The 18,571-nt window shown below is 41.8% G+C and overlaps 1 protein-coding gene across 1 annotated transcript in view; it reads right to left on the bottom strand.

Annotated features, from left to right (window-relative positions):
- Window positions 1–18,571, bottom strand: part of IQGAP2 (IQ motif containing GTPase activating protein 2) — a 296,669-nt gene that overhangs the window by 143,644 nt on the left and 134,454 nt on the right. The window contains exon 3 of the mRNA XM_030323348.1: window positions 5,270–5,426. Coding sequence (XP_030179208.1) covers window positions 5,270–5,426 — 157 coding nt within the window. The remainder of the gene's footprint in view (window positions 1–5,269; window positions 5,427–18,571) is intronic.

Here is an 18,571-nt window from a genome sequence, read left to right as displayed (position 1 = left end):
AGGCGCTGCCAGACTCATCTTTTTAAAGCCATGATGTCTCTGTTTAACATTTCAATGGCTTCCTCTGTAGTAACTTAGGATGAAATCACAGATCTTCCAGCCTGGCTGCGTGATGTCTCTGCCTCCATCCTGGCGTCATTTTTCACCACTATCCCTCACCGCAGCCTTTCAGCCACTCCATTTGTCTAAGTTCTTTTCTTCCTCGAGTCTCTCAAAAACAGGTTCCTTCATCTCTGGACTGTACTCCCCACTTCCCCCCCTTAAAGCTGCACATGGATGATTTTCCTCTCATTTTTCCTGCCTTAGAGTAAATAAACATCTCTTCAGAGAAGCTCATCTTCTGTCTGTGGCTACCTGTCAACAACAGTGGCTTTAATTCCTTCCTTCATATACTCATCACAACTCACAATTGTGTACTCGCTTATAACTTGTCTCCTCAACCCTAAGTGCCATGAAATCATGTCTGCCTTGCTCACCATGCTGCCACGTGTGCCCAGAACAGTTCCTGGTACAAGCAGGTACTGTAAGCACCGTACAGATAAATAAGTTCTACCCTATATGTGTTTCTATCATAGTACTTTATCTCCTTTCCCTGTAACTTCATTAAAATGTGTTATACTGTTTGTCTGCCATTGGAGCAGTGGTTCTCAAAGCTAGGTAGTACATAAGCATCACCTGGGATAATTATTAAGCGTGTAGCTTCCTGGGTCCCTGGCCAAGAGACCCTGCCTCAGTAGGCTCTGGTGGGCCCAGGAGCCCACATTTTTACACACAGGCATCAAGTGACCCTACAGGAAGTCTGAGCATCATACTTGACGGAAGAGTATCAGACTCCAAGCACCTCCAGTATCAAAGCACAGAAGGAATGGGGTCCTTAGGCTTATTTGAAACTACTTTCTCTTTTCTTTTCTTTTCTTTTCTTTTCTTTTCTTTTCTTTTCTTTTCTTTTCTCTTTTCTTTTCTTTTTACTAAACAGCTCTTTCCCTTGCACCTACTATCCTACTATGGGCTACAGTCTACTCTGTTCACTGAAGACAATGCACGGACAACATACATGGTCCCTGCCTTCATGATAAAGGTCATCATTAAGGTACCCCATGCTGCATCGAAGAGAGACAGTGTCAGGGGCCAGAGCACACACGGCATGGTCACATTACTGCGACCTGGAGTCAGAGGTAGGGGTGGCCAGGGAAAGGGCACTCATCATTAGAAGGTTTAACTCTACTACCTAGGTCACCTTTGTAACCTTAATGAGGGGCCAGGGTTGTACATAAGCTGGCGAACAAAGAGGATGGGATGGCAATGAGAGTTCTGATCGGCTCAACTCAGAGCCATCATTGCCCAAACTGAGGCCTTCAGAGTTCAGGGACAGAGCCTGTGCCTTGAGACACAGTGCCTAATGGGCAGGTCGTATTTTATGGCTGCAGTCTAAGCAGACGCTGCAGTGAGAGCCCACACTCACTGAACTCATGGTTTCCAGAAGGCTTATCAAAGGGGTGGGCCTGTGTTAGCCTGAGTTCCCTTGTGTCTCAGTCCCATGACTGGGTGCTCCTTGCCAAGGGCTTTAGTCCTTCAGAACCCAAGAACAGGAAGTTAAGTCTCCTGTTCACGAATATCTGACTCCTTTCAATTTTGTAAAATGAAGGAAATGGCCTTAACGTTTTATGACTATGTGGTAAATCACTAGAAGTTTCTTTTCAAAGACATTAGGCATTCTCAGAGATTTAATAAAAGGGGGGGAAAGGTGGGGGGAGCACCTGGGTGACTCAGTTGGTTAAGCGTCTGACTTCGGCTCAGGTTATGTTCTCATGGTTCATAGATTCGAGCTCTGCATCAGACTCTGTGCTGATAGTGCAGAGCCTGCTTCAGACCCTGTGTCTCCCTCTCTTCCTGCCCCCTGCCCGGCTTGTGCTCTCTCTCTCAAAAATAAACAAACATTAAAAAAAAAAAAACTAAAAAATAAAAAGGGAAAAGAAAAAGCCTCCTTTCTCTGGTGAATCAACAGAAGGGTAGTCTTCACTGGTCCTGTACGTTTTTTCCCACATCACAGCTGGCACCAACCTGCTCCCCGCCGCCCCCCCCCCCCCGATGCTATTTCCCTTCTCTCTGCTCCTCTCCTAGTATCATCCCTTCTTCTGTGTATCTGTTTTCCAGGGCCCGATGGGCAGGAGTGGCAAACACAATACTTCCATCTCTCTTAAGGTTTTGTTCAGGACTGTCATCACCTGCCTGTGCTCCACAGGTATTTCATTTTGTAACAAGAGACTGGAAGTACTTCCCCTGTCCCAAAGAGAAGTGCTATTCATTCAAATAGTAGGCTCTCTGATGCCAGGAGGAAATAGCACCTGTATGAGTTGCCTTGAGAGGGTCCACAGTTAGGCTGCGGACAAAGTTGTATTCAAAGGTGTATGGTGTGCCAAGAGGAGAAACGAATTAGCCCAGCCTCTGTTCTGAGGCTCCACGGAAGATCTTGCTGGCCTGATTCTCACCACTCCCAATGTCAAAACAAAATACCCACAATTCCCTTTCAGGACAGGCTAGAGCCAAGCCCAACCTACTACCCTTTAACTCTGTCATCAAATCTACACAACTGTTAGTAGAAATAGGCCTAGGGCTTGGTAATAATCCTTCTAGAAGCAATGAAGAAAAAGACGAATTGTGCTGCAAAATGTGGACAAACATTAATTTATTTTGTTGTGTGGGGATACAAATATTTTTTTCTGTTCTTTTTGGAACTAAAATAAGTCTTTTTCAAAATTAAAAAACAGTAACTTTGCCTGACTAAATCAATGATTCAGTAAAGTCTTGTGAAAGGCTAGCGTAATAAGTTAAAGGCTGGGGTAAAACACATGGCTTGATAAAGTCAAAAGTACTTTAACAAACACAAACATTTTTTTTCCTAACATTATCCAAGGCAGAAACTTCTGCTCAGTTATCTTTTAGACTAGAATATGAAAACAAACGCAGAAGATTTCTCAATTCCTCTTCTCTATGGTTAGCCCAAATAGTAACTCAAACATTTGCTCTGAATTAAATACACATATTTTATCTATCTATGTATCTATGTATCTGTCTATTATAATTTATTGCCAGGTTAGCTAACATACAGGGTATACAGTGTATTTTTGGCTTCAGGAGTGGATTCCCATGATTCATCGCTTACAAACAACACCCAGTGCTCATCCCAAGGGCCCTCCTCAATGCCCATCACCCATTTTCCCTGCCCCCCAAGGCCCCCACACTCATCAGTCCTCAGTTTGTTCTCTGTATTTAAGAGTCTTTTATAGTTTGCCTCCTCTCTGTTCGCAACTATTTTTTCCCTAAATATACACTTTTAAAAAATAAATCTTGTTTCAATAACAACTGAAGGGTAGTGTGAATCATTCAATTAATGGGAAAGCATTCCATTTTCAACTAAGTGTTGTCCCTGCAATTTTAAGACAAGGAACTTTTAAAGATACTAGAGAATCTGCAGCTAAATGTATATATATATATATATATATATAAAGATCTAAACAGGGTTGACCCTTGAACAACACAGGTTCGAACTGTGTGGGTCCCACTTATATGCAGATTTTTTATCAATAAATGTACAGTACTCTAAATATATTTTCTCTTCCTTATGATTTTCTTGATAACATTTTCTTTTCTCTAGCTTATTTTAAGAATACATTATATAATACACATGACATACAAAATACGTGTTCATCAACTTATCTTATTGGTAAAGGTTTCTAGTCAACAGGAGGCTATTAGTTAAGTTTTCGGAGAGTCAAAGGTAAATAGAAAAATTAAATGAGTACTGTTTTCTAAATCCCTTCTTAGACACTTTACAGAAACTCATTTAAATTTTCTGTAAGTAATGTCAATATAGAGTATTATGGTCTTTGATTAACAGAGTCAAAAAGTGAGGTTCTGTAAAGTTGAACAGCTCACTCTCTTTCAGGAAAAAGCATTTGAAGGCACATCTGATTATAATGCTCCACCTCTTCCAACAAATCCCGGAGTCGGAACTGATAATCAAACGCAACCGAGTGAATAAGCAGACAACCCAAGCAGATGGACACCTTCCCCTGTAAGATTAAAGATCTCCCCAATCCGTCTTCAATTCCCATATTCCCTTTTTTCCCACAGAGGCAGGATTGTAGTTGGAAGGATGTAAATTAAGAGTGTCGGTTAAGGTTACTTTCTGAAAATAAATGACCATAAAATAAATGACACATAAGTTATATTCGGATTTCTGACTGCATTGGGAGGGGCGTCCCTAACACCCTCTTTGGTCAGGGGTCAACTGTACAACAGATTAAGAAAATAAAGAATCGCATTTCAAAGCAGCGTTGGAAATCCTGGCCCAAAGTGCTCAAGAAATCACTTACTCCAGGAGAGAATACCACACACTTAAAAACTCCTTTTTGAAGACACATTTAATGGAGGAATCATTTACGTTGGTGTTTGCCTTTTTCTCCTTCATTTCTTAATGGAAAATGTCAAACATAATGTTGATGAAACAGAGTTAATGAACTCCTATGTACCCATCATTCAACCTCAACAATAATGAACTTATGGCCAGTCTTGAATCTCTTTCCATCCTCCTCCTGATTACTGTGGAGCAAATCCTAAATATATCACACTGTCTGTAAATATTTAGACATGTGTCTCTAAAATGTCATTTTTAAAATTAAGACTATTGTTTATTTTGGTTTTGTCTTCTCCCCTGTGTACACTCCCAAATTAGCCATGAAATAATTAAAATTGGTTGCCTACAAAAAAATTAGTCTTATTTTGTTTTAAGCATTAAATGGAACAGAATTCCTACTTGACTACTCAAAATTATTATTCATTGGATCACATTGGCACTAACTCTTTGGGGCCACAAGTTCAAGTCCCAGCTGGGTACTTTACTCCTTGATGAGAACAAGGGAGCTAATAAACTGAGTTGGTGGCAGCAAAAAGAGGGTAGAGTGCCCTCACTTTTACATTTACTGGTGCTAATAAAAATGACCTCCATGAAGGAAGAATGGGGCGGGGAGTCTGGGAAGCCCCACACATCAGATGTGTCTCAGTCTCAGCCCAAAAATAGAAACGTTCTGCTTTGAAAACTGCTGCTGCCTCAGGAATCATTATTAACAGGCTTCAAACACCAAGGACATCCCCTCCCCCCATTCCACAAAATTCTTGTACAAACACTCAGAGTAAACGCAGGGAAAGGAAATTAAATACTGAACTTTCACTTTTAGATGGGAGCCAAAACCAATTAGATCTCAGTTACCTTATAACGTGTTTGTTCCACATCATAGATCTTTTTCTCTGATACCATTTTTGGGGCAAAGAACTTGGCTAACTTTGCAAGGTAAACTCCATTCCGGAGCCCTTCTTCCAGTTCAGTGGTTGGTGGCAATTCTTCAACTAAGCAGACTTCCATCCACCTAGAAGGATGAAAAAAAACAAAACAAAAAACAAAACCTTCAAGTGACTCCAGTTGGGTAAGTCTGTGTAGATGAAGAGACACAGCATCTCGGTACGTCTGCTGGAGACATTAAAAAAGGGAGCACGATCTGAAACATCTTTAGCTGTCTGGGATGGGAAGAGAGAACTTTCTGGGTGGGCCAGGATTCAGAATACAGTATGAACAAGGGGGACTCAAAGCCACCGAACTCAGTTCCATGCCAGGGCTTGTCAGCTTCACCTTTGTCTGAGTCTCTGCCAATTTTCTTCTGTGGCAAAGAGTAAAATGGCCAAACCATTTTGTACGGGTGGAATTTGTCTGCTGACATGAAAGAAAATGTAATTCCAGGTTTATGAACCCAAAGTGGAGGAAATTTTTGTAGGGCTGATGCCTTGGGGAAAGCATAGCCCAAGGTCTGGTAAAATCTGCAGCTTGTCTCTGTCCAGAAATGACTACCAGAGAAGGTAAGAAGGTGTGGAAAGGGGCATCAAAAATTCAAAAAGTTTTCTTCAAATAATATACGTTCCTTTTTCCAATACCAGGAAATTATTACAACTTTCTTACTTTTGCAGGAAAATGCAGTATTTACTGAATTATGAAAAAAATATCTCAGAAAAAGATCAGATTAAATCTTAGGACATTGTGCCAGTACTGTAGAAAAGAGAGCACCGAGGTCATTACAGGCTCAAGGACACACAGTGGGAGGGGAGGCTGGGCCAGCTCACATTTCAGGCTGGTGTGTTGAGAATTTGCCAGACTTATAAAGATAATGCTATTCCTATCTGTTCTCAAGTAACTATTAACCTACCGTAAGATCCAAGAGGTAGATGTGCAGGTGTTCAGCAAAGGAGCCCCCATCTTTGCCACCGATCCACAAACAAACTATTAGTATGAGTACCGTACCTATATGGCCAGTCCCTGCCTAAAGACCATTAACACATCTGCAGATGATCTTATCAACATTTGGCACAAGAGAACACTGTTCTGCAATATTAACAAATGATCCTGATCCAAGCAGTGAATGTTGTAAAATATCTCAACTGCTTGTTGGCAACATCTTTTAAAAGCTCCGAGAGGGGCGCCTGGGTGGCGCAGTCGGTTAAGCGTCCGACTTCAGCCAGGTCACGATCTCGCGGTCCGGGAGTTCGAGCCCCGCGTCGGGCTCTGGGCTGATGGCTCAGAGCCTGGAGCCTGTTTCCGATTCTGTGTCTCCCTTTCTCTCTGCCCTTCCCCCATTCATGCTCTGTCTCTCTCTGTCCCAAAAATAAATAAACGTTGAAAAAAAAAAAAAAAAAAAAAAGCTCCGAGAACCCCTAATAAGCAATGGATATTTACTGACCTCTTATTAAGCACTGTAAAACATAGAACATAGGACAAAAATACCAACATAAAAATATAAACAAATATAAACATAAACATGGCTTTAAAGGGCATTGAGTATAATTGAAAAGGCAATGCAATTCCAAGGAAAAACCACAGAACCATATGAGAAAGTTTATTATGCCTGATGCTACATGCTAGTGCTTAAGATTAAGGCTGGGAGGGGTGCCTGGGTGGCTCAGTCAGTTAGGCCTCTGACTCGTGGTTTCAGCTCAGGTCATGATCTCATGGTTCATGGGATCAAGCCCCTCCCCCAGCTCTGTGCTGACAGCACAGAGTCTGCTCAAGATTCTCTCTCTCCCTCTGGCCCTCCCCCACTGGTGCACATGCTTATGTTTGCACACGTGTGCACAGTCCCTCCCTCTCTCTCTCTAAAAATAAACAAACTTAAAAAAAATTAAGGCTGGGAATAAAGGAGGGTGATTAGTTCATCACTGGACTAATGAGGGAGAGCGCTAAAAAGGTGATGGGACTTGGATTTGGCCTAGAAAAATGGAGTATTTGGAAAGGCAGAGAAGTGCTAGAAACCGGGGAGCATGACAGGATAAACGCACAAAGGAAACATGGCTGAGTCATGGAGAAAACCCACACAAGACTTTGGGCTTCTGGGGCTCATGGAGAGAAAGGAAATGAGGCTGAATATACCAAGCCAGGCTCTGGAGCATCTAGCACAGCAGAAGTGTTGTTATCTGTGGCCAAAGGAAGCAGGGAGCTCCTGGCAGCTTTGCAGCTGAGGAGTGACACGCTGACAGTGGTAATTAGAGAAAATTCATCTTGTATGATGGATGCCCGGAGACAAAGCGCTCTGTCAGGCCTTTCCCATTGGGAAGAGCTGAGGGACTGGATTAGATGGGAAGAGATGGGAAGGTGGAAAGCCAGCAGACATTTTGAGAAAGCAGTAACAGGACTTGGTGACAGTTTAGAGAAGGAGGTCAAAGGAAAGGAAAATATTACCAGGCAGGGCCTGGTGTGAAGAGAGCTCTCTGCATGGGGGACACAGCCCATGTCCACTGTGTGACCCCAAGTATGTCCCCTAAGCTCTAGGGGCCTGCTTTCTCCTCTGCTAAAGGGATAGGGAATTAGAAGGATGGGATGATGAGGTTCTTCTCACAACCTAAGATCTTAGGGAGACTGTGAAACTGAGAGAATAAGCAACTGGTAAAACAACATGAAGACCTTGACTTTCACATATCACATATGAGGGATATAAGGGATATGGGGTATATGTGAGCCTTGCTTCAAATCACGGAGGTAAGAGTACCACAAGGTTGAGAAATTTTTAAAAAATTAAGCAATAGATGATAATGTTGCTTTTTAAATAAAAATCTGGCCAAATTAAAAACCACAGTAGGCCAATTTTCTAATCTTTCTTTTTCTTAATTTATATTTTAGTTAGTTAACATACAGTGCAGCATTGGTTTCCAAAGTAGAGTTCAGTGATTCATCACTTACATACAACACCCAGGGCTCATCACAACAAGTGCCCCTGTGAGGCCAATTTTCTAAGCGACAGAAATTACAAATCAAGGTATTATGCAAATTCATATAAAAACACAATCTGTTTTTGAATAATTAGCTTGAAAATTTAAGAAATTGCATTTCACACAATATATAATTGCTTTATCACCATTCTGGGATTGGAGTATATGTGTCAGGAGTGGGGGAGAGGTAAACTTACAACTGGTTGTGGAAGGGGTTAAATTGACAATAGGGAGTAAAGGGCATGAAGCTAAAATAAAAAGTGAAATATGGTATTTTAGACTTGTGCTTGTTAAAAAAAAAAGATAATCACACTTAAAAAAAATTTATCGTGAGAGAGAGAAACAGCATAAGCAGGGGAGGGGCAGAGGGAGGGAGGGAGAGAGGGAGAGAGAGAATCCCAAGCAGGTTCCACGTGGTCAGTGCAGAGCCCAATGTGGGGCTTAATCCCATGATCTATGTGATCTTGACCTGAGCCTAAACCAAGAGTTGGAAGCTAAAGTGTCTGAGGCACCCAGGCGCCCCTGCACTTATTTCCGTCTACACTCAAATATATGTGCAGTTGGCTTCAAATACTAAGGATACCAAAAAGTTGGGTTAGCTACAGCCTATTTAAAATGCAGCCACTGCTAATGCTTATCACATTATGAACTACTCAAAGCAAAAGCCATCTCTTCTGCTTGTTTATAGACAATCCCTTTGTGCCTGGCAATGTGTTTACACATAGTAGGTAGCCGACAAATTGTGATTTGGTGACAGATTCTGACTGCGTCAGAAAAACTTTTCCAAGCATCACAGCTGCATCATAAAATCTCCTAGGACACTGCCAAAGATTTTTGAAGCATTAGGCATCAATGGAGGTATCTCCTTTTTGCTGCCTTGAAAGTTAAATGATGCCATTATCAATGATAACTCATATTTAACACACTGTTTTGTGCTAGAACCTGTATTTAATACTTCATGGGAATTATCACTTAATCCTCAAGATCACTTCATAAAGAGGTGCTATTAGGATCACCATTTTTATTTATTTATTCATTCATTCATTGATTCATTTTTAATGTTTATCTACTTTTGAGAGAGGGAGGGAGGGAGGGAGGGAGGGAGGGAGGGAGGGAGGGACAGAGAGAGAGACACACACAGAATCCGAAGCAGGATCCAGGTTCCAAGGTGTCAGCAGAGAGCCCATATGGGGCTCGAACGAATGAACTGTGAGATCATGACCTGAGCCGAAGTTGGAGGCTTAACCAACTGAGCCACCCAGGCACCCCAAGGATCACCATTTTTAGATGATAATCGGAGGCTCGGAACTCACCCAGGCTACTTCCAGAGCAGCACTAAGATTCCCATGGTTTGGAGACATACACGCTGCCGCCACTTTAGTGTAAGGTCAGAGCTGAGTCAATTTCCTGGGGATTCATTCATCCTCTTATGATTCCCTCTTGGTCACCTGTCTTGAAACGATGAACGGCAAAAGGCACGGGCTGCCTCTCGTGGTTGCCGTTTCAAGCAGGGATTGGGTATGGGAAGCTGAGGGCCTCTCCAAATGGAGTTACTTCCTAGAGAACTCCTGTAAGCCTAGACAAGATCTCACAAAGTCTTCTAAAATATACTACTTGGAAACTCAATTATTGGTGTACGATTAATAAAAATTGACTGATATCAAGACTATTCTCCTGAGACAGGTGGCAAACCCTGACAAAATAATCAGATAGACTGGCTAGTTAACCTTGTTCTGACTGTATTAAAATACCTCACAACGAAGCAGAAACTATAGTATGCAAACTTCTAAACTAGCATACGGTCAGGTGGGCTGAATATCCTGTTGATCTACTTTTCAAAAGAATAAGGAAAGAACTTGGAACAGCGATACCCAATGGTTCATTCCAGAAGTAAGGAGACAGCTAGGAGTGATTGCTGACCAGGGTCCACATTTCCCAGTCCCACACTATCTGTTTGGGGTCAAGTGGCTGGGTTGTGATCACAGAATATGAGAGGAAATGATGTGCATTGCCCCGAGGCTTGCCTCAGGAATGTCTCCCATAGTTGAGTTCCACTGTCTCTTCTGCTGTCCGTGAGCAGGATACCACAACTCATGAAAGCAAAGTCAAAGAACTTCCCTCAGCCTGGCTCCCAAATAACTGCGGTAAAGACGTGCCTGTGCCCCCTCATTGTTGTCTTACATTACTGAGTGTTACAGGAGCGAGAACTGAACTTCTATTGTCAACTCAACTCAGTGGTTTATCTGTTAAAGAAGCCAGTGTTACTGAGCCAAACCAACAAAAATCCTAAGTGTGATTTTTACGGTCTGTTGTTATCAAACTTCCTATAACAAGCACAATGTAGAGACAATTGGCCTGATGTTCAGGTAATGTGTCTCTGTGAGCAGGAGCTGGATGTACTGGAACGGTCTTAGTCCACGAGCCTAAAATCAGAATGGAATTCAATATGACAGTATAATTACATAATATGATTTTGTTTTATTAGCCGTTTTACTGAGAAATAATCCATACACGATACACGCATCCATTTAAGATGTGCAGTGCAATGATTTTTAACTTATAGGGTTGTGAGATCATCATCATTATCAATTTGGGAACATTGTCATCACTCCAAAAAGAAACTCGACAACCATTAACAGTCACTCCTCACTTACCCTGTTACTCCCAACCCGCTAATGTACTTTCTATTTATATGCCTATTGTGTACATTTCATATAAATGCAATTCTACAATATGTGGCCTTTAGTGACTCGCTTCTTTCATGAGCATACTGTTTTCAAGGTTCATCTATGGTGTAGGATGTATTAATACTGCATTCTTCTTTATGGGTGAATAATATTCTGCAGTATGGCTATATCTAAGATTACATCAGTTTATTGACATCTGAGTGTTTCCCACTTTTTGGCTATTAAGAACACTGCTACTAACCTGTACACTAACATTAGTGTACAAGTTTTTGCATGGACAGAGGCTCTCGTTTCTCTTGGTCATACACCTAGAAGCGGAACTTCTGGGTCCTAAGGGAACTTTGTGTTTAGTATTTTGAGGAACTTCCAGATTGTTCTCCAGAGCAGCAGCAACATTTTATATTTCCACCAGTAGTTTAAGAAGATTCTAATTTCTCCACATTCTTGCCAATACTTAGCTGTCTTTTTGATTAGAGCCATCCTAGTAGATGCAAAGTGGCACCTCATTCTGGTTCTTTTCATTTCCCTGATGGCTAATGATACTGAAAATCTTATACACTTATCACCCATCTGTATATCTTCAATAGAGTAATGTCTATTCAAATCCACTGCCCATGTTTTACCTGGGTTATCTTTTCATAATGGAATTATAAGAGTTCTTTATATATGATATACAAGTCCCTTATCAAATAAATGATTTGAGTGTCTCTCTTCACTTTGGGTATGTGTTGTCTTTCTACTTTCTTGATGTTGTCTTTTGAAGTACAAAAAGGTGTTTAATTTTGACGAAGTCTCATTCATCCATTCTTTTGCTGCCTGTACTTTTGATGGCATAGCTAAGAAACCATTGCCTAACTGAAAGTCACAAACACCTATGTCTTCTTCTAAGAGCTTTATAATTTTAACTTTCACATTTAGGCTTTTGATTCATTTTCAGCTATTTTTTTTTTGGTAAATTTTGAGAGGTAAGGGTCCTCTCAAAGAATTCATTCTTTGCGTGTAGATTTACAGTCATCCCAGCACCATTTGTTAAAAACACTATGCTTTTCCCCCATTAAATTGGCATCCTTATTAAAAATCAATTGACTGTCAATGTAAGAAGTTATATGTAGACTCCTGATTCTATTCTAATGATCTATGTATGGATGGTTTACATATGGATAAGACATGAAGTATGCACACAATAAAATCAAGCTACAAAGACCTCCTGTCGTCAAGAGCCTGGAGCCTGTCTTTAAAATCAACCTAAAAACCCTCACAAATGAAAACCAGAGTTGGCCTGTTGCCCTTGTACTGTTCTTCCCTGGTCCTTCTACTGATTACTCCTATTGAGCCACAACACCAGTATGTGAACATCTCATCTCAAAGCAAAAGTCAAAGCTATTTCTTATGAGAATCTGAAGAGCCATTCTAGAACTTCATCTTCCTTTTCAGGACGAAGGCACTACTTTCCTATCCACGTGATTCTTCTCTTTTCTCTCTGTAGGGAAAGTTCAGATCACTCGCTAGGGACAGAGAAATTAGAAGTAAGAGGAAAAGGAATTTTCCTTTTTATCATTCGAGCAGCTTCTCAATTTTTTTTCTTTTTAGGTTAAGGCCAAAAAGAAAAATAACAAACGCCATTTTGTCTTGCAAGAGACCAAAAAAAAAAAAAAAAAAAAAACCTTATAGAAACCATGAGACAAATGATCCATCCTACTGTGCTAACTTGTGCCTTGTAGAACATATGAAAGTTGTTTCACCGAGGCATTTGCTATCTGAATTGTTATTCAGGAAATAACCAACTATAAATTTTGGTCTCTCTCATCCAGCACTGTATGGAAGAAATGTCCCAAAAGGACAATTGCTGGCCACAAAAGAAAAACTGTGTGTTTTTTCCCTGCACAAACCTTATTTTAAGGCAGGGTCTAGTTGTATGAACTTTCAAGTATTACAAGTCAATTCATCTCCCTAAATGTTTTGAAAATCAGCTTATGAGGTATTTAAAAAAAATAAAAGCAAAGACCAGATATTTTAATACATCTAGTGTAAGTGGTCCCTTTTGTGCCATTGGGAAGTCAGATGTCAGGAGGACTGGATTAAACTTTCATGGTCAACCTTTCTCATTTGCTGGAAGCTGATGCAAAATGGTGACCCCAATTCTATCAGCCTTGTTAGCACAAGTGAACAGGGATGTAGGAAATCACACACTGTAAAACTGAGCCCCATCCTATGCTCATACAATGCTTATTTGGTTCACTATAAGAAAATGACATGGGGAGTGTAAAAAAAAAAAGGCGTGAATTGTTTCCTTTAAAACACAGACATACAGTACCATGAGAACAATCAGTAGGTGACTCCACATCTAGCAGGAATGGGGCAGACGTCCTTGGATGTATTTCTCATTCTCCTCTTGAGGAAGGAGAGGATACAGCAAAATCTACTAAGTCTGGCAAGCATTTCCCAAACTGTGTTCCACAGGACGCTGGCTCCATGAGATACTACCAGTGTCCTGGGAGGAACGGGGACGGGGGGAGCAATTAAATTTTTAAAATGCTGCATTCTATATCCTCTCTGGAAGATTCCTAAGTGGCAGTAATAGTATGCCAAAAGCTCAGAGAATTCCTGAAGTAGGAAGCCAAGTTTAATTTCCTTTAACCTAATGTTCCCCACGGTTTTGGGCCACAAAACCCCTTTTCCCTCGAACACTTAGCAACATTTCATGTAATGAAAGAAACGGCAGGCAAGTGAGAGATGCAGTACAATTTGCTGACTAAAACTGTGGCATCAGGGGTTATACTTTCTGGGTGCAAATTCTAGTTGCAGCACAACATCACTGAGCTGTCTGGAAAACAAAGAGACTTAAAAGTGTCTGTCCTCTAGGGGGGAGGGGCTACTGTATGGAGTTAACGAGAATATGTGTACAACGTTCGGCACTGTGCCCAGAACTCAGTAAGCACCTAGCCAACATTAACCACAATTCTTAGCCTGTCCTCAAGTTTGACTATGGTCCATTTCCTGACCACACATAACCTTGAGAGGTTTAGTCCAATTCATACTTTTGAGAATCTACTACTGTTCCAAGGAGAGGATCAGGCAAAGCCCCTCAGTTTACAGAGCAGAGTCTCAGATTATCACTGATGTTGGGATGCCAAGAGTTCAAAGTTGTTTTGCGAATTCAGCTGAACAGCCTCAGTACAGCTTCTAGGAGAGAGCTGGCACCTGGAAGTCACACCTAAGATTCTCTTCTCTTGAACCAGTTTTTTCAGAGAATCTTCGTGGGTGAGTTATTTCTTAGAGAAGCGTATTTAACGAATGTATTAATGGTGCTCTCCTTCCCCCTATGTTTCCCTTAGATGTGGGATAAGGAAGAAAGAGAAAGAAACATACAGGCCTGGGGCAGTGATAGAAATAAGGGAAGCCTGCAAACCTCGTAGGCCTATTTCTAACAGGTTGGGTAAGTATTTGAAGATTTTGAAAAAAAAAAAAAAAAAAAACTTACGTAAATTTTTTTCACAAAATACAGTTGCTCAGATACATGCTCGATGGATAATTCATCCTTACTCCAGGCACCAGACTTTACTATGCTTCTATTTAGGCTTGGCCCAGTTAACCACCTACCTGGATGTGTTATACTGGTAGTACCACATGCTTGCAGAGATGACTGGCGTGACAGACACAGATACATGAACACAAAAAAGACATTTACATGTGCTAAAATTTCTAGGTAAGCAGACATCCCATAAAGCAAAGAGCCTATAAAATAAGAAAAAATCTTTTAACACAAAACCTGCACTTGTTTTTTTTTTTTTTTAATTTTTTTTTCAACGTTTATTTATTTTTGGGACAGAGAGAGAGCATGAACGGGGGAGGGGCAGAGAGAGAGGGAGACACAGAATCGGAAACAGGCTCCAGGCTCTGAGCCATCAGCCCAGAGCCCGACGCGGGGCTCGAACTCCCGGACCTCGAGATCGTGACCTGGCTGAAGTCGGACGCTTAACCGACTGCCGACTGCGCCACCCAGGCGCCCCAACATGCACTTGTTTTTAATGTGGGAATTAAACAAATACATATACTTGAGAAGAAGTGTTCGGAGCCTTGGAGCCTCTGGGATCCAGAGAGCAGGGCGAGAATGAGGCGGGTTCACAGGTCACACCTCCTTAGAATCTTCCAATGTTTTCTGCCCTCTGCTGGTGTCTAATACATGTGCCTGCAGGTTCTCAGATATGCAACGTCCCGAGTATGTTCAAGCAGTTAGAATCTACTAGCACAAACTTTCTCAAGAGCAATCTCCTGATAGGATGGTAAATATTATTGCACACCTGTTAAGTTCGGGGCATGGTGCTTCATAAAGTTTCATTTACTCTTCCCATAATCCAGTGGGTTATCATCTTTAAAAACATGAGGAGTCAGATACCAAGGAAGATGAAACATCATGTCGAAGATTGTATATAAGAGGGAAAAGCAAAATATGAATCCAAAGATCACTCGGCAGTGTGTACATTCACCACCACACTGTATGGCTCTTGAAAGAATAGCTGAAGAAACTTAAAATACAATCCAGATGTTTTACTTTGTGAATATAGTTTAATAAACACAGCTATGGTCCAAGATTTTTGTCCAACACCAAAACTGAAAATAGCCTCCATGTCTAATAAAATCATGTTGTGGCCATTGTTTACAGTGTTATATAGCCACTAAAGATACTTTCAAAAAATACCTAAGAAAACTGGGGCGCCTGGGTGGCTCAGTCAGTTAAAACGTCCAACTCTTCATTTCAGCTAAAGTCATGGTCCCAAGGGTCGAGGGATTGAGCCCCACGTCAGACTCTGCACTGAGCACGGAGCCCCCTTAAGATTTTCTCTCTCTCTCCCTCTCCCCCTCTCTCTCTCTTCCCCTCTATGCCTCCCTTACTCGTAGACACTCTCTGTCAAAAATAGTTAAGATAATGGAAAAATACTGGTGGTAAATTTCAGAGAAAAGGACAGGAGGCAAATTATAAAATTGATAATCCTATTTCTAAAATTACATATATATAAATAAATGCACACAGACCAGAAAAAACATACAGCCAATATTAACAGTGGTTTTCCTTGTGTAATTACATAACTGGTGGACTTTTTATCTTTTCACGTTATCATTGTTTTGTCATAAGCATGTCTTATTTCATAAATAGAAAATAATGAAATACAGAGCATTCTCAAGTTTCTGTCTCTTCTGCATATATAAAGACAAGAACTGGTTTGCTGATTACACCAAACACTTGAGCCAACATCAAGTCTTGTGGTAGAAACACTGAAATACTGATAAAAGCCGGGTGGAATAGGAGTACAGGGAAAAATGGCAATTTGTGATTTTAATCTAGTTCACGATGGAGGCCAGAAGCAGGAGAAAACTAAAAGAAAACACTCTAAGCTTTTTTTTTTTTTTTTAACAAGCATATTGACTGAGACACCTAACTAGCACAATTCCCTATGAAGGAAAACATTGAGCGCAGGTATCTTTTCATGTGCTTCTAACCATATCAACCATCTGGTTTTAAGGCTTGGAAAGTGAAGGAAGAATTATCATTAATAAACATAATAAATGAAATATTAAAAAATCAGAAGCACAGCTTGGATTAGCCTTACTGCTTAACACGAGAGGAAAGAGAGAAAGAAGAAACTGTTATGCAAAAGGGCAGAACTTGAAGATTTGGAAAATTCTCTGCCTACCAACATTGCAAAAAATGAGAAAGCATGTTCTGGAGGAACAAGGGGTGTGGCTGGATAATCACTGCCTGAGAGTCCCTCTCATTCATCTCACAGTCAGGAAGGTGTACAGATGGGGCTACAACAGCAGAGACACTGCCCACTTAGACTCAGACAAGTGTCTTGTCTCTACGAGGCAAAGAGGAAAAAGGTTGTCAGACCTCTGGGATTCTACGGCCCAGACAGCAAAATTATCTGGCTGTGAACAAGAAAAGGGAAGAATGAGCCTGAAGGTGATTCAGAGACTGACAAGGCTGCCTTCCTACCCCAGGTCCGGCCTCTGTCTCCCCCTTGGTTTTACTGGGCCACGCTGCTGCCCCAGGGGGCCTGGAAGGCAGGGCCACCTCCTTGATGGCCAGGACAGAGTGCCAAGAGGATGGCTCATGAGCCTTAAAATCTAATGTAACTTGCCCTGCTTGGTTTTGACTTGCTTGGGATCCGTGGCCCCTTTCTTCTTTTTACTTTCTCCCTTTCAGAATGGGAATACCTGGGCCTGTCCCCCAATATAATTTGGAAACATGTAACTTGCCTGGTCTCACAGGTTCATGGCTGTAAAGGAATTTTCGCCTCAGGATGAATCTTACCTCTAGTCTCACCCACACTTGATTTAGGTGTTCAGGTGAGATCTGGGAGTGAGAGTTGGTGCTCCAGTGAGTTAAGATTTTGGGGCTGCTGCATTTTGTATTACAGAAGACTATGAATTTGGGGGTCTAGAGGGTGCAGTCTTATGGACAGAAGGGTGTCCCCTCCAAAGTCCCATGTTGATATCCTAACCCTTAGTGGTTCATAATGCAACTATTATATTTGGAGAAAGAGAAGATTAAGTTAAAGTGAGGCCATCAGGGTGGGCCCTAATTCAGAATGACTCGTGTCCTTATGAGGGAAGAGCACAGATACATCCCGGGGCAATGTACGCACAGAAGGAAGACAATGTGAGAAGATGGTCATCTGTAACAAAAGAGAGATGCCTCAGGAGAAACCAAACATGCTGACAAGCTGACCTGAACTTCTGGCCTCCAGAAATTTGAGAAAATAAATTTGTGTTAAGTCCCTCATTCTAAGGTATTTTGTTATGGTAGCCCAAGCAAGGACACTAGCTAACCAACCCTCCCCCCCAACATTTATCCCCTACAACCCCTCCCCCTCCACCATTTACCCCCTACAACCCCTTACCCAATTCCATTTCTCTTCACTGCATTTATTGCTACCTGGCAGATTACCTCATATTTATTTGTTTGACTGACACTTACTTAAAGCACCGTCAGCGCAAGCTCCCGTGTCGGAGAAGGCATACAGCATGACAGGAAAGCACAAACTCAAGAGCCATGCTGAGACTGAACCCAAACTCTGCCGCTCACCTGTCCCGTAGCTGGGTTAAGTTGCTTAGCCTGGGTCTCAGTTTCCTAATTTCCAACATGGGGATAATAGTAATACTGATGCCGAAAACGGTCAGCGAATAGAAGAAAAGCATGACACCAGCGTCCTGCAGGCGGTAGGCACCTTCCGTGGTCGCTCTGGTAGCTGTCGTTGCTCCCTGCAAGCTCCCAGGCCCACCCTCGGCACAACGGCCAACATAATCCACCGAATGCATCTGTCCTCCAGCTCTATTTGTTTAGCTGTCCCCTGCCATCCACACACTCATGGGGCAGCAATTATGCCCGCCTCTTCCCAGGTCAAACATGCCTTTTCCTCTCGTCAGTCTGTGGCTTCCCCTTCATTAACCCAGCCCATCCCAGCCACCTGCTCCACCAAACACACACACTATTGCCTTACCCCAGCTAAAGACTTAAGAGGTATTTAGTAGAGGCTATACAAATGTTTACACGTAGGCATGGAAGGCAGGCTTCC

The sequence above is a fragment of the Lynx canadensis genome, chromosome A1 (assembly GCF_007474595.2).
Source record: "Lynx canadensis isolate LIC74 chromosome A1, mLynCan4.pri.v2, whole genome shotgun sequence".
Classification (NCBI taxonomy): domain Eukaryota; kingdom Metazoa; phylum Chordata; class Mammalia; order Carnivora; family Felidae; genus Lynx; species Lynx canadensis.
The sequence above is the reverse complement of the archived record's forward strand: the minus strand, read 5'-3'. Positions and strand labels throughout refer to the sequence as shown.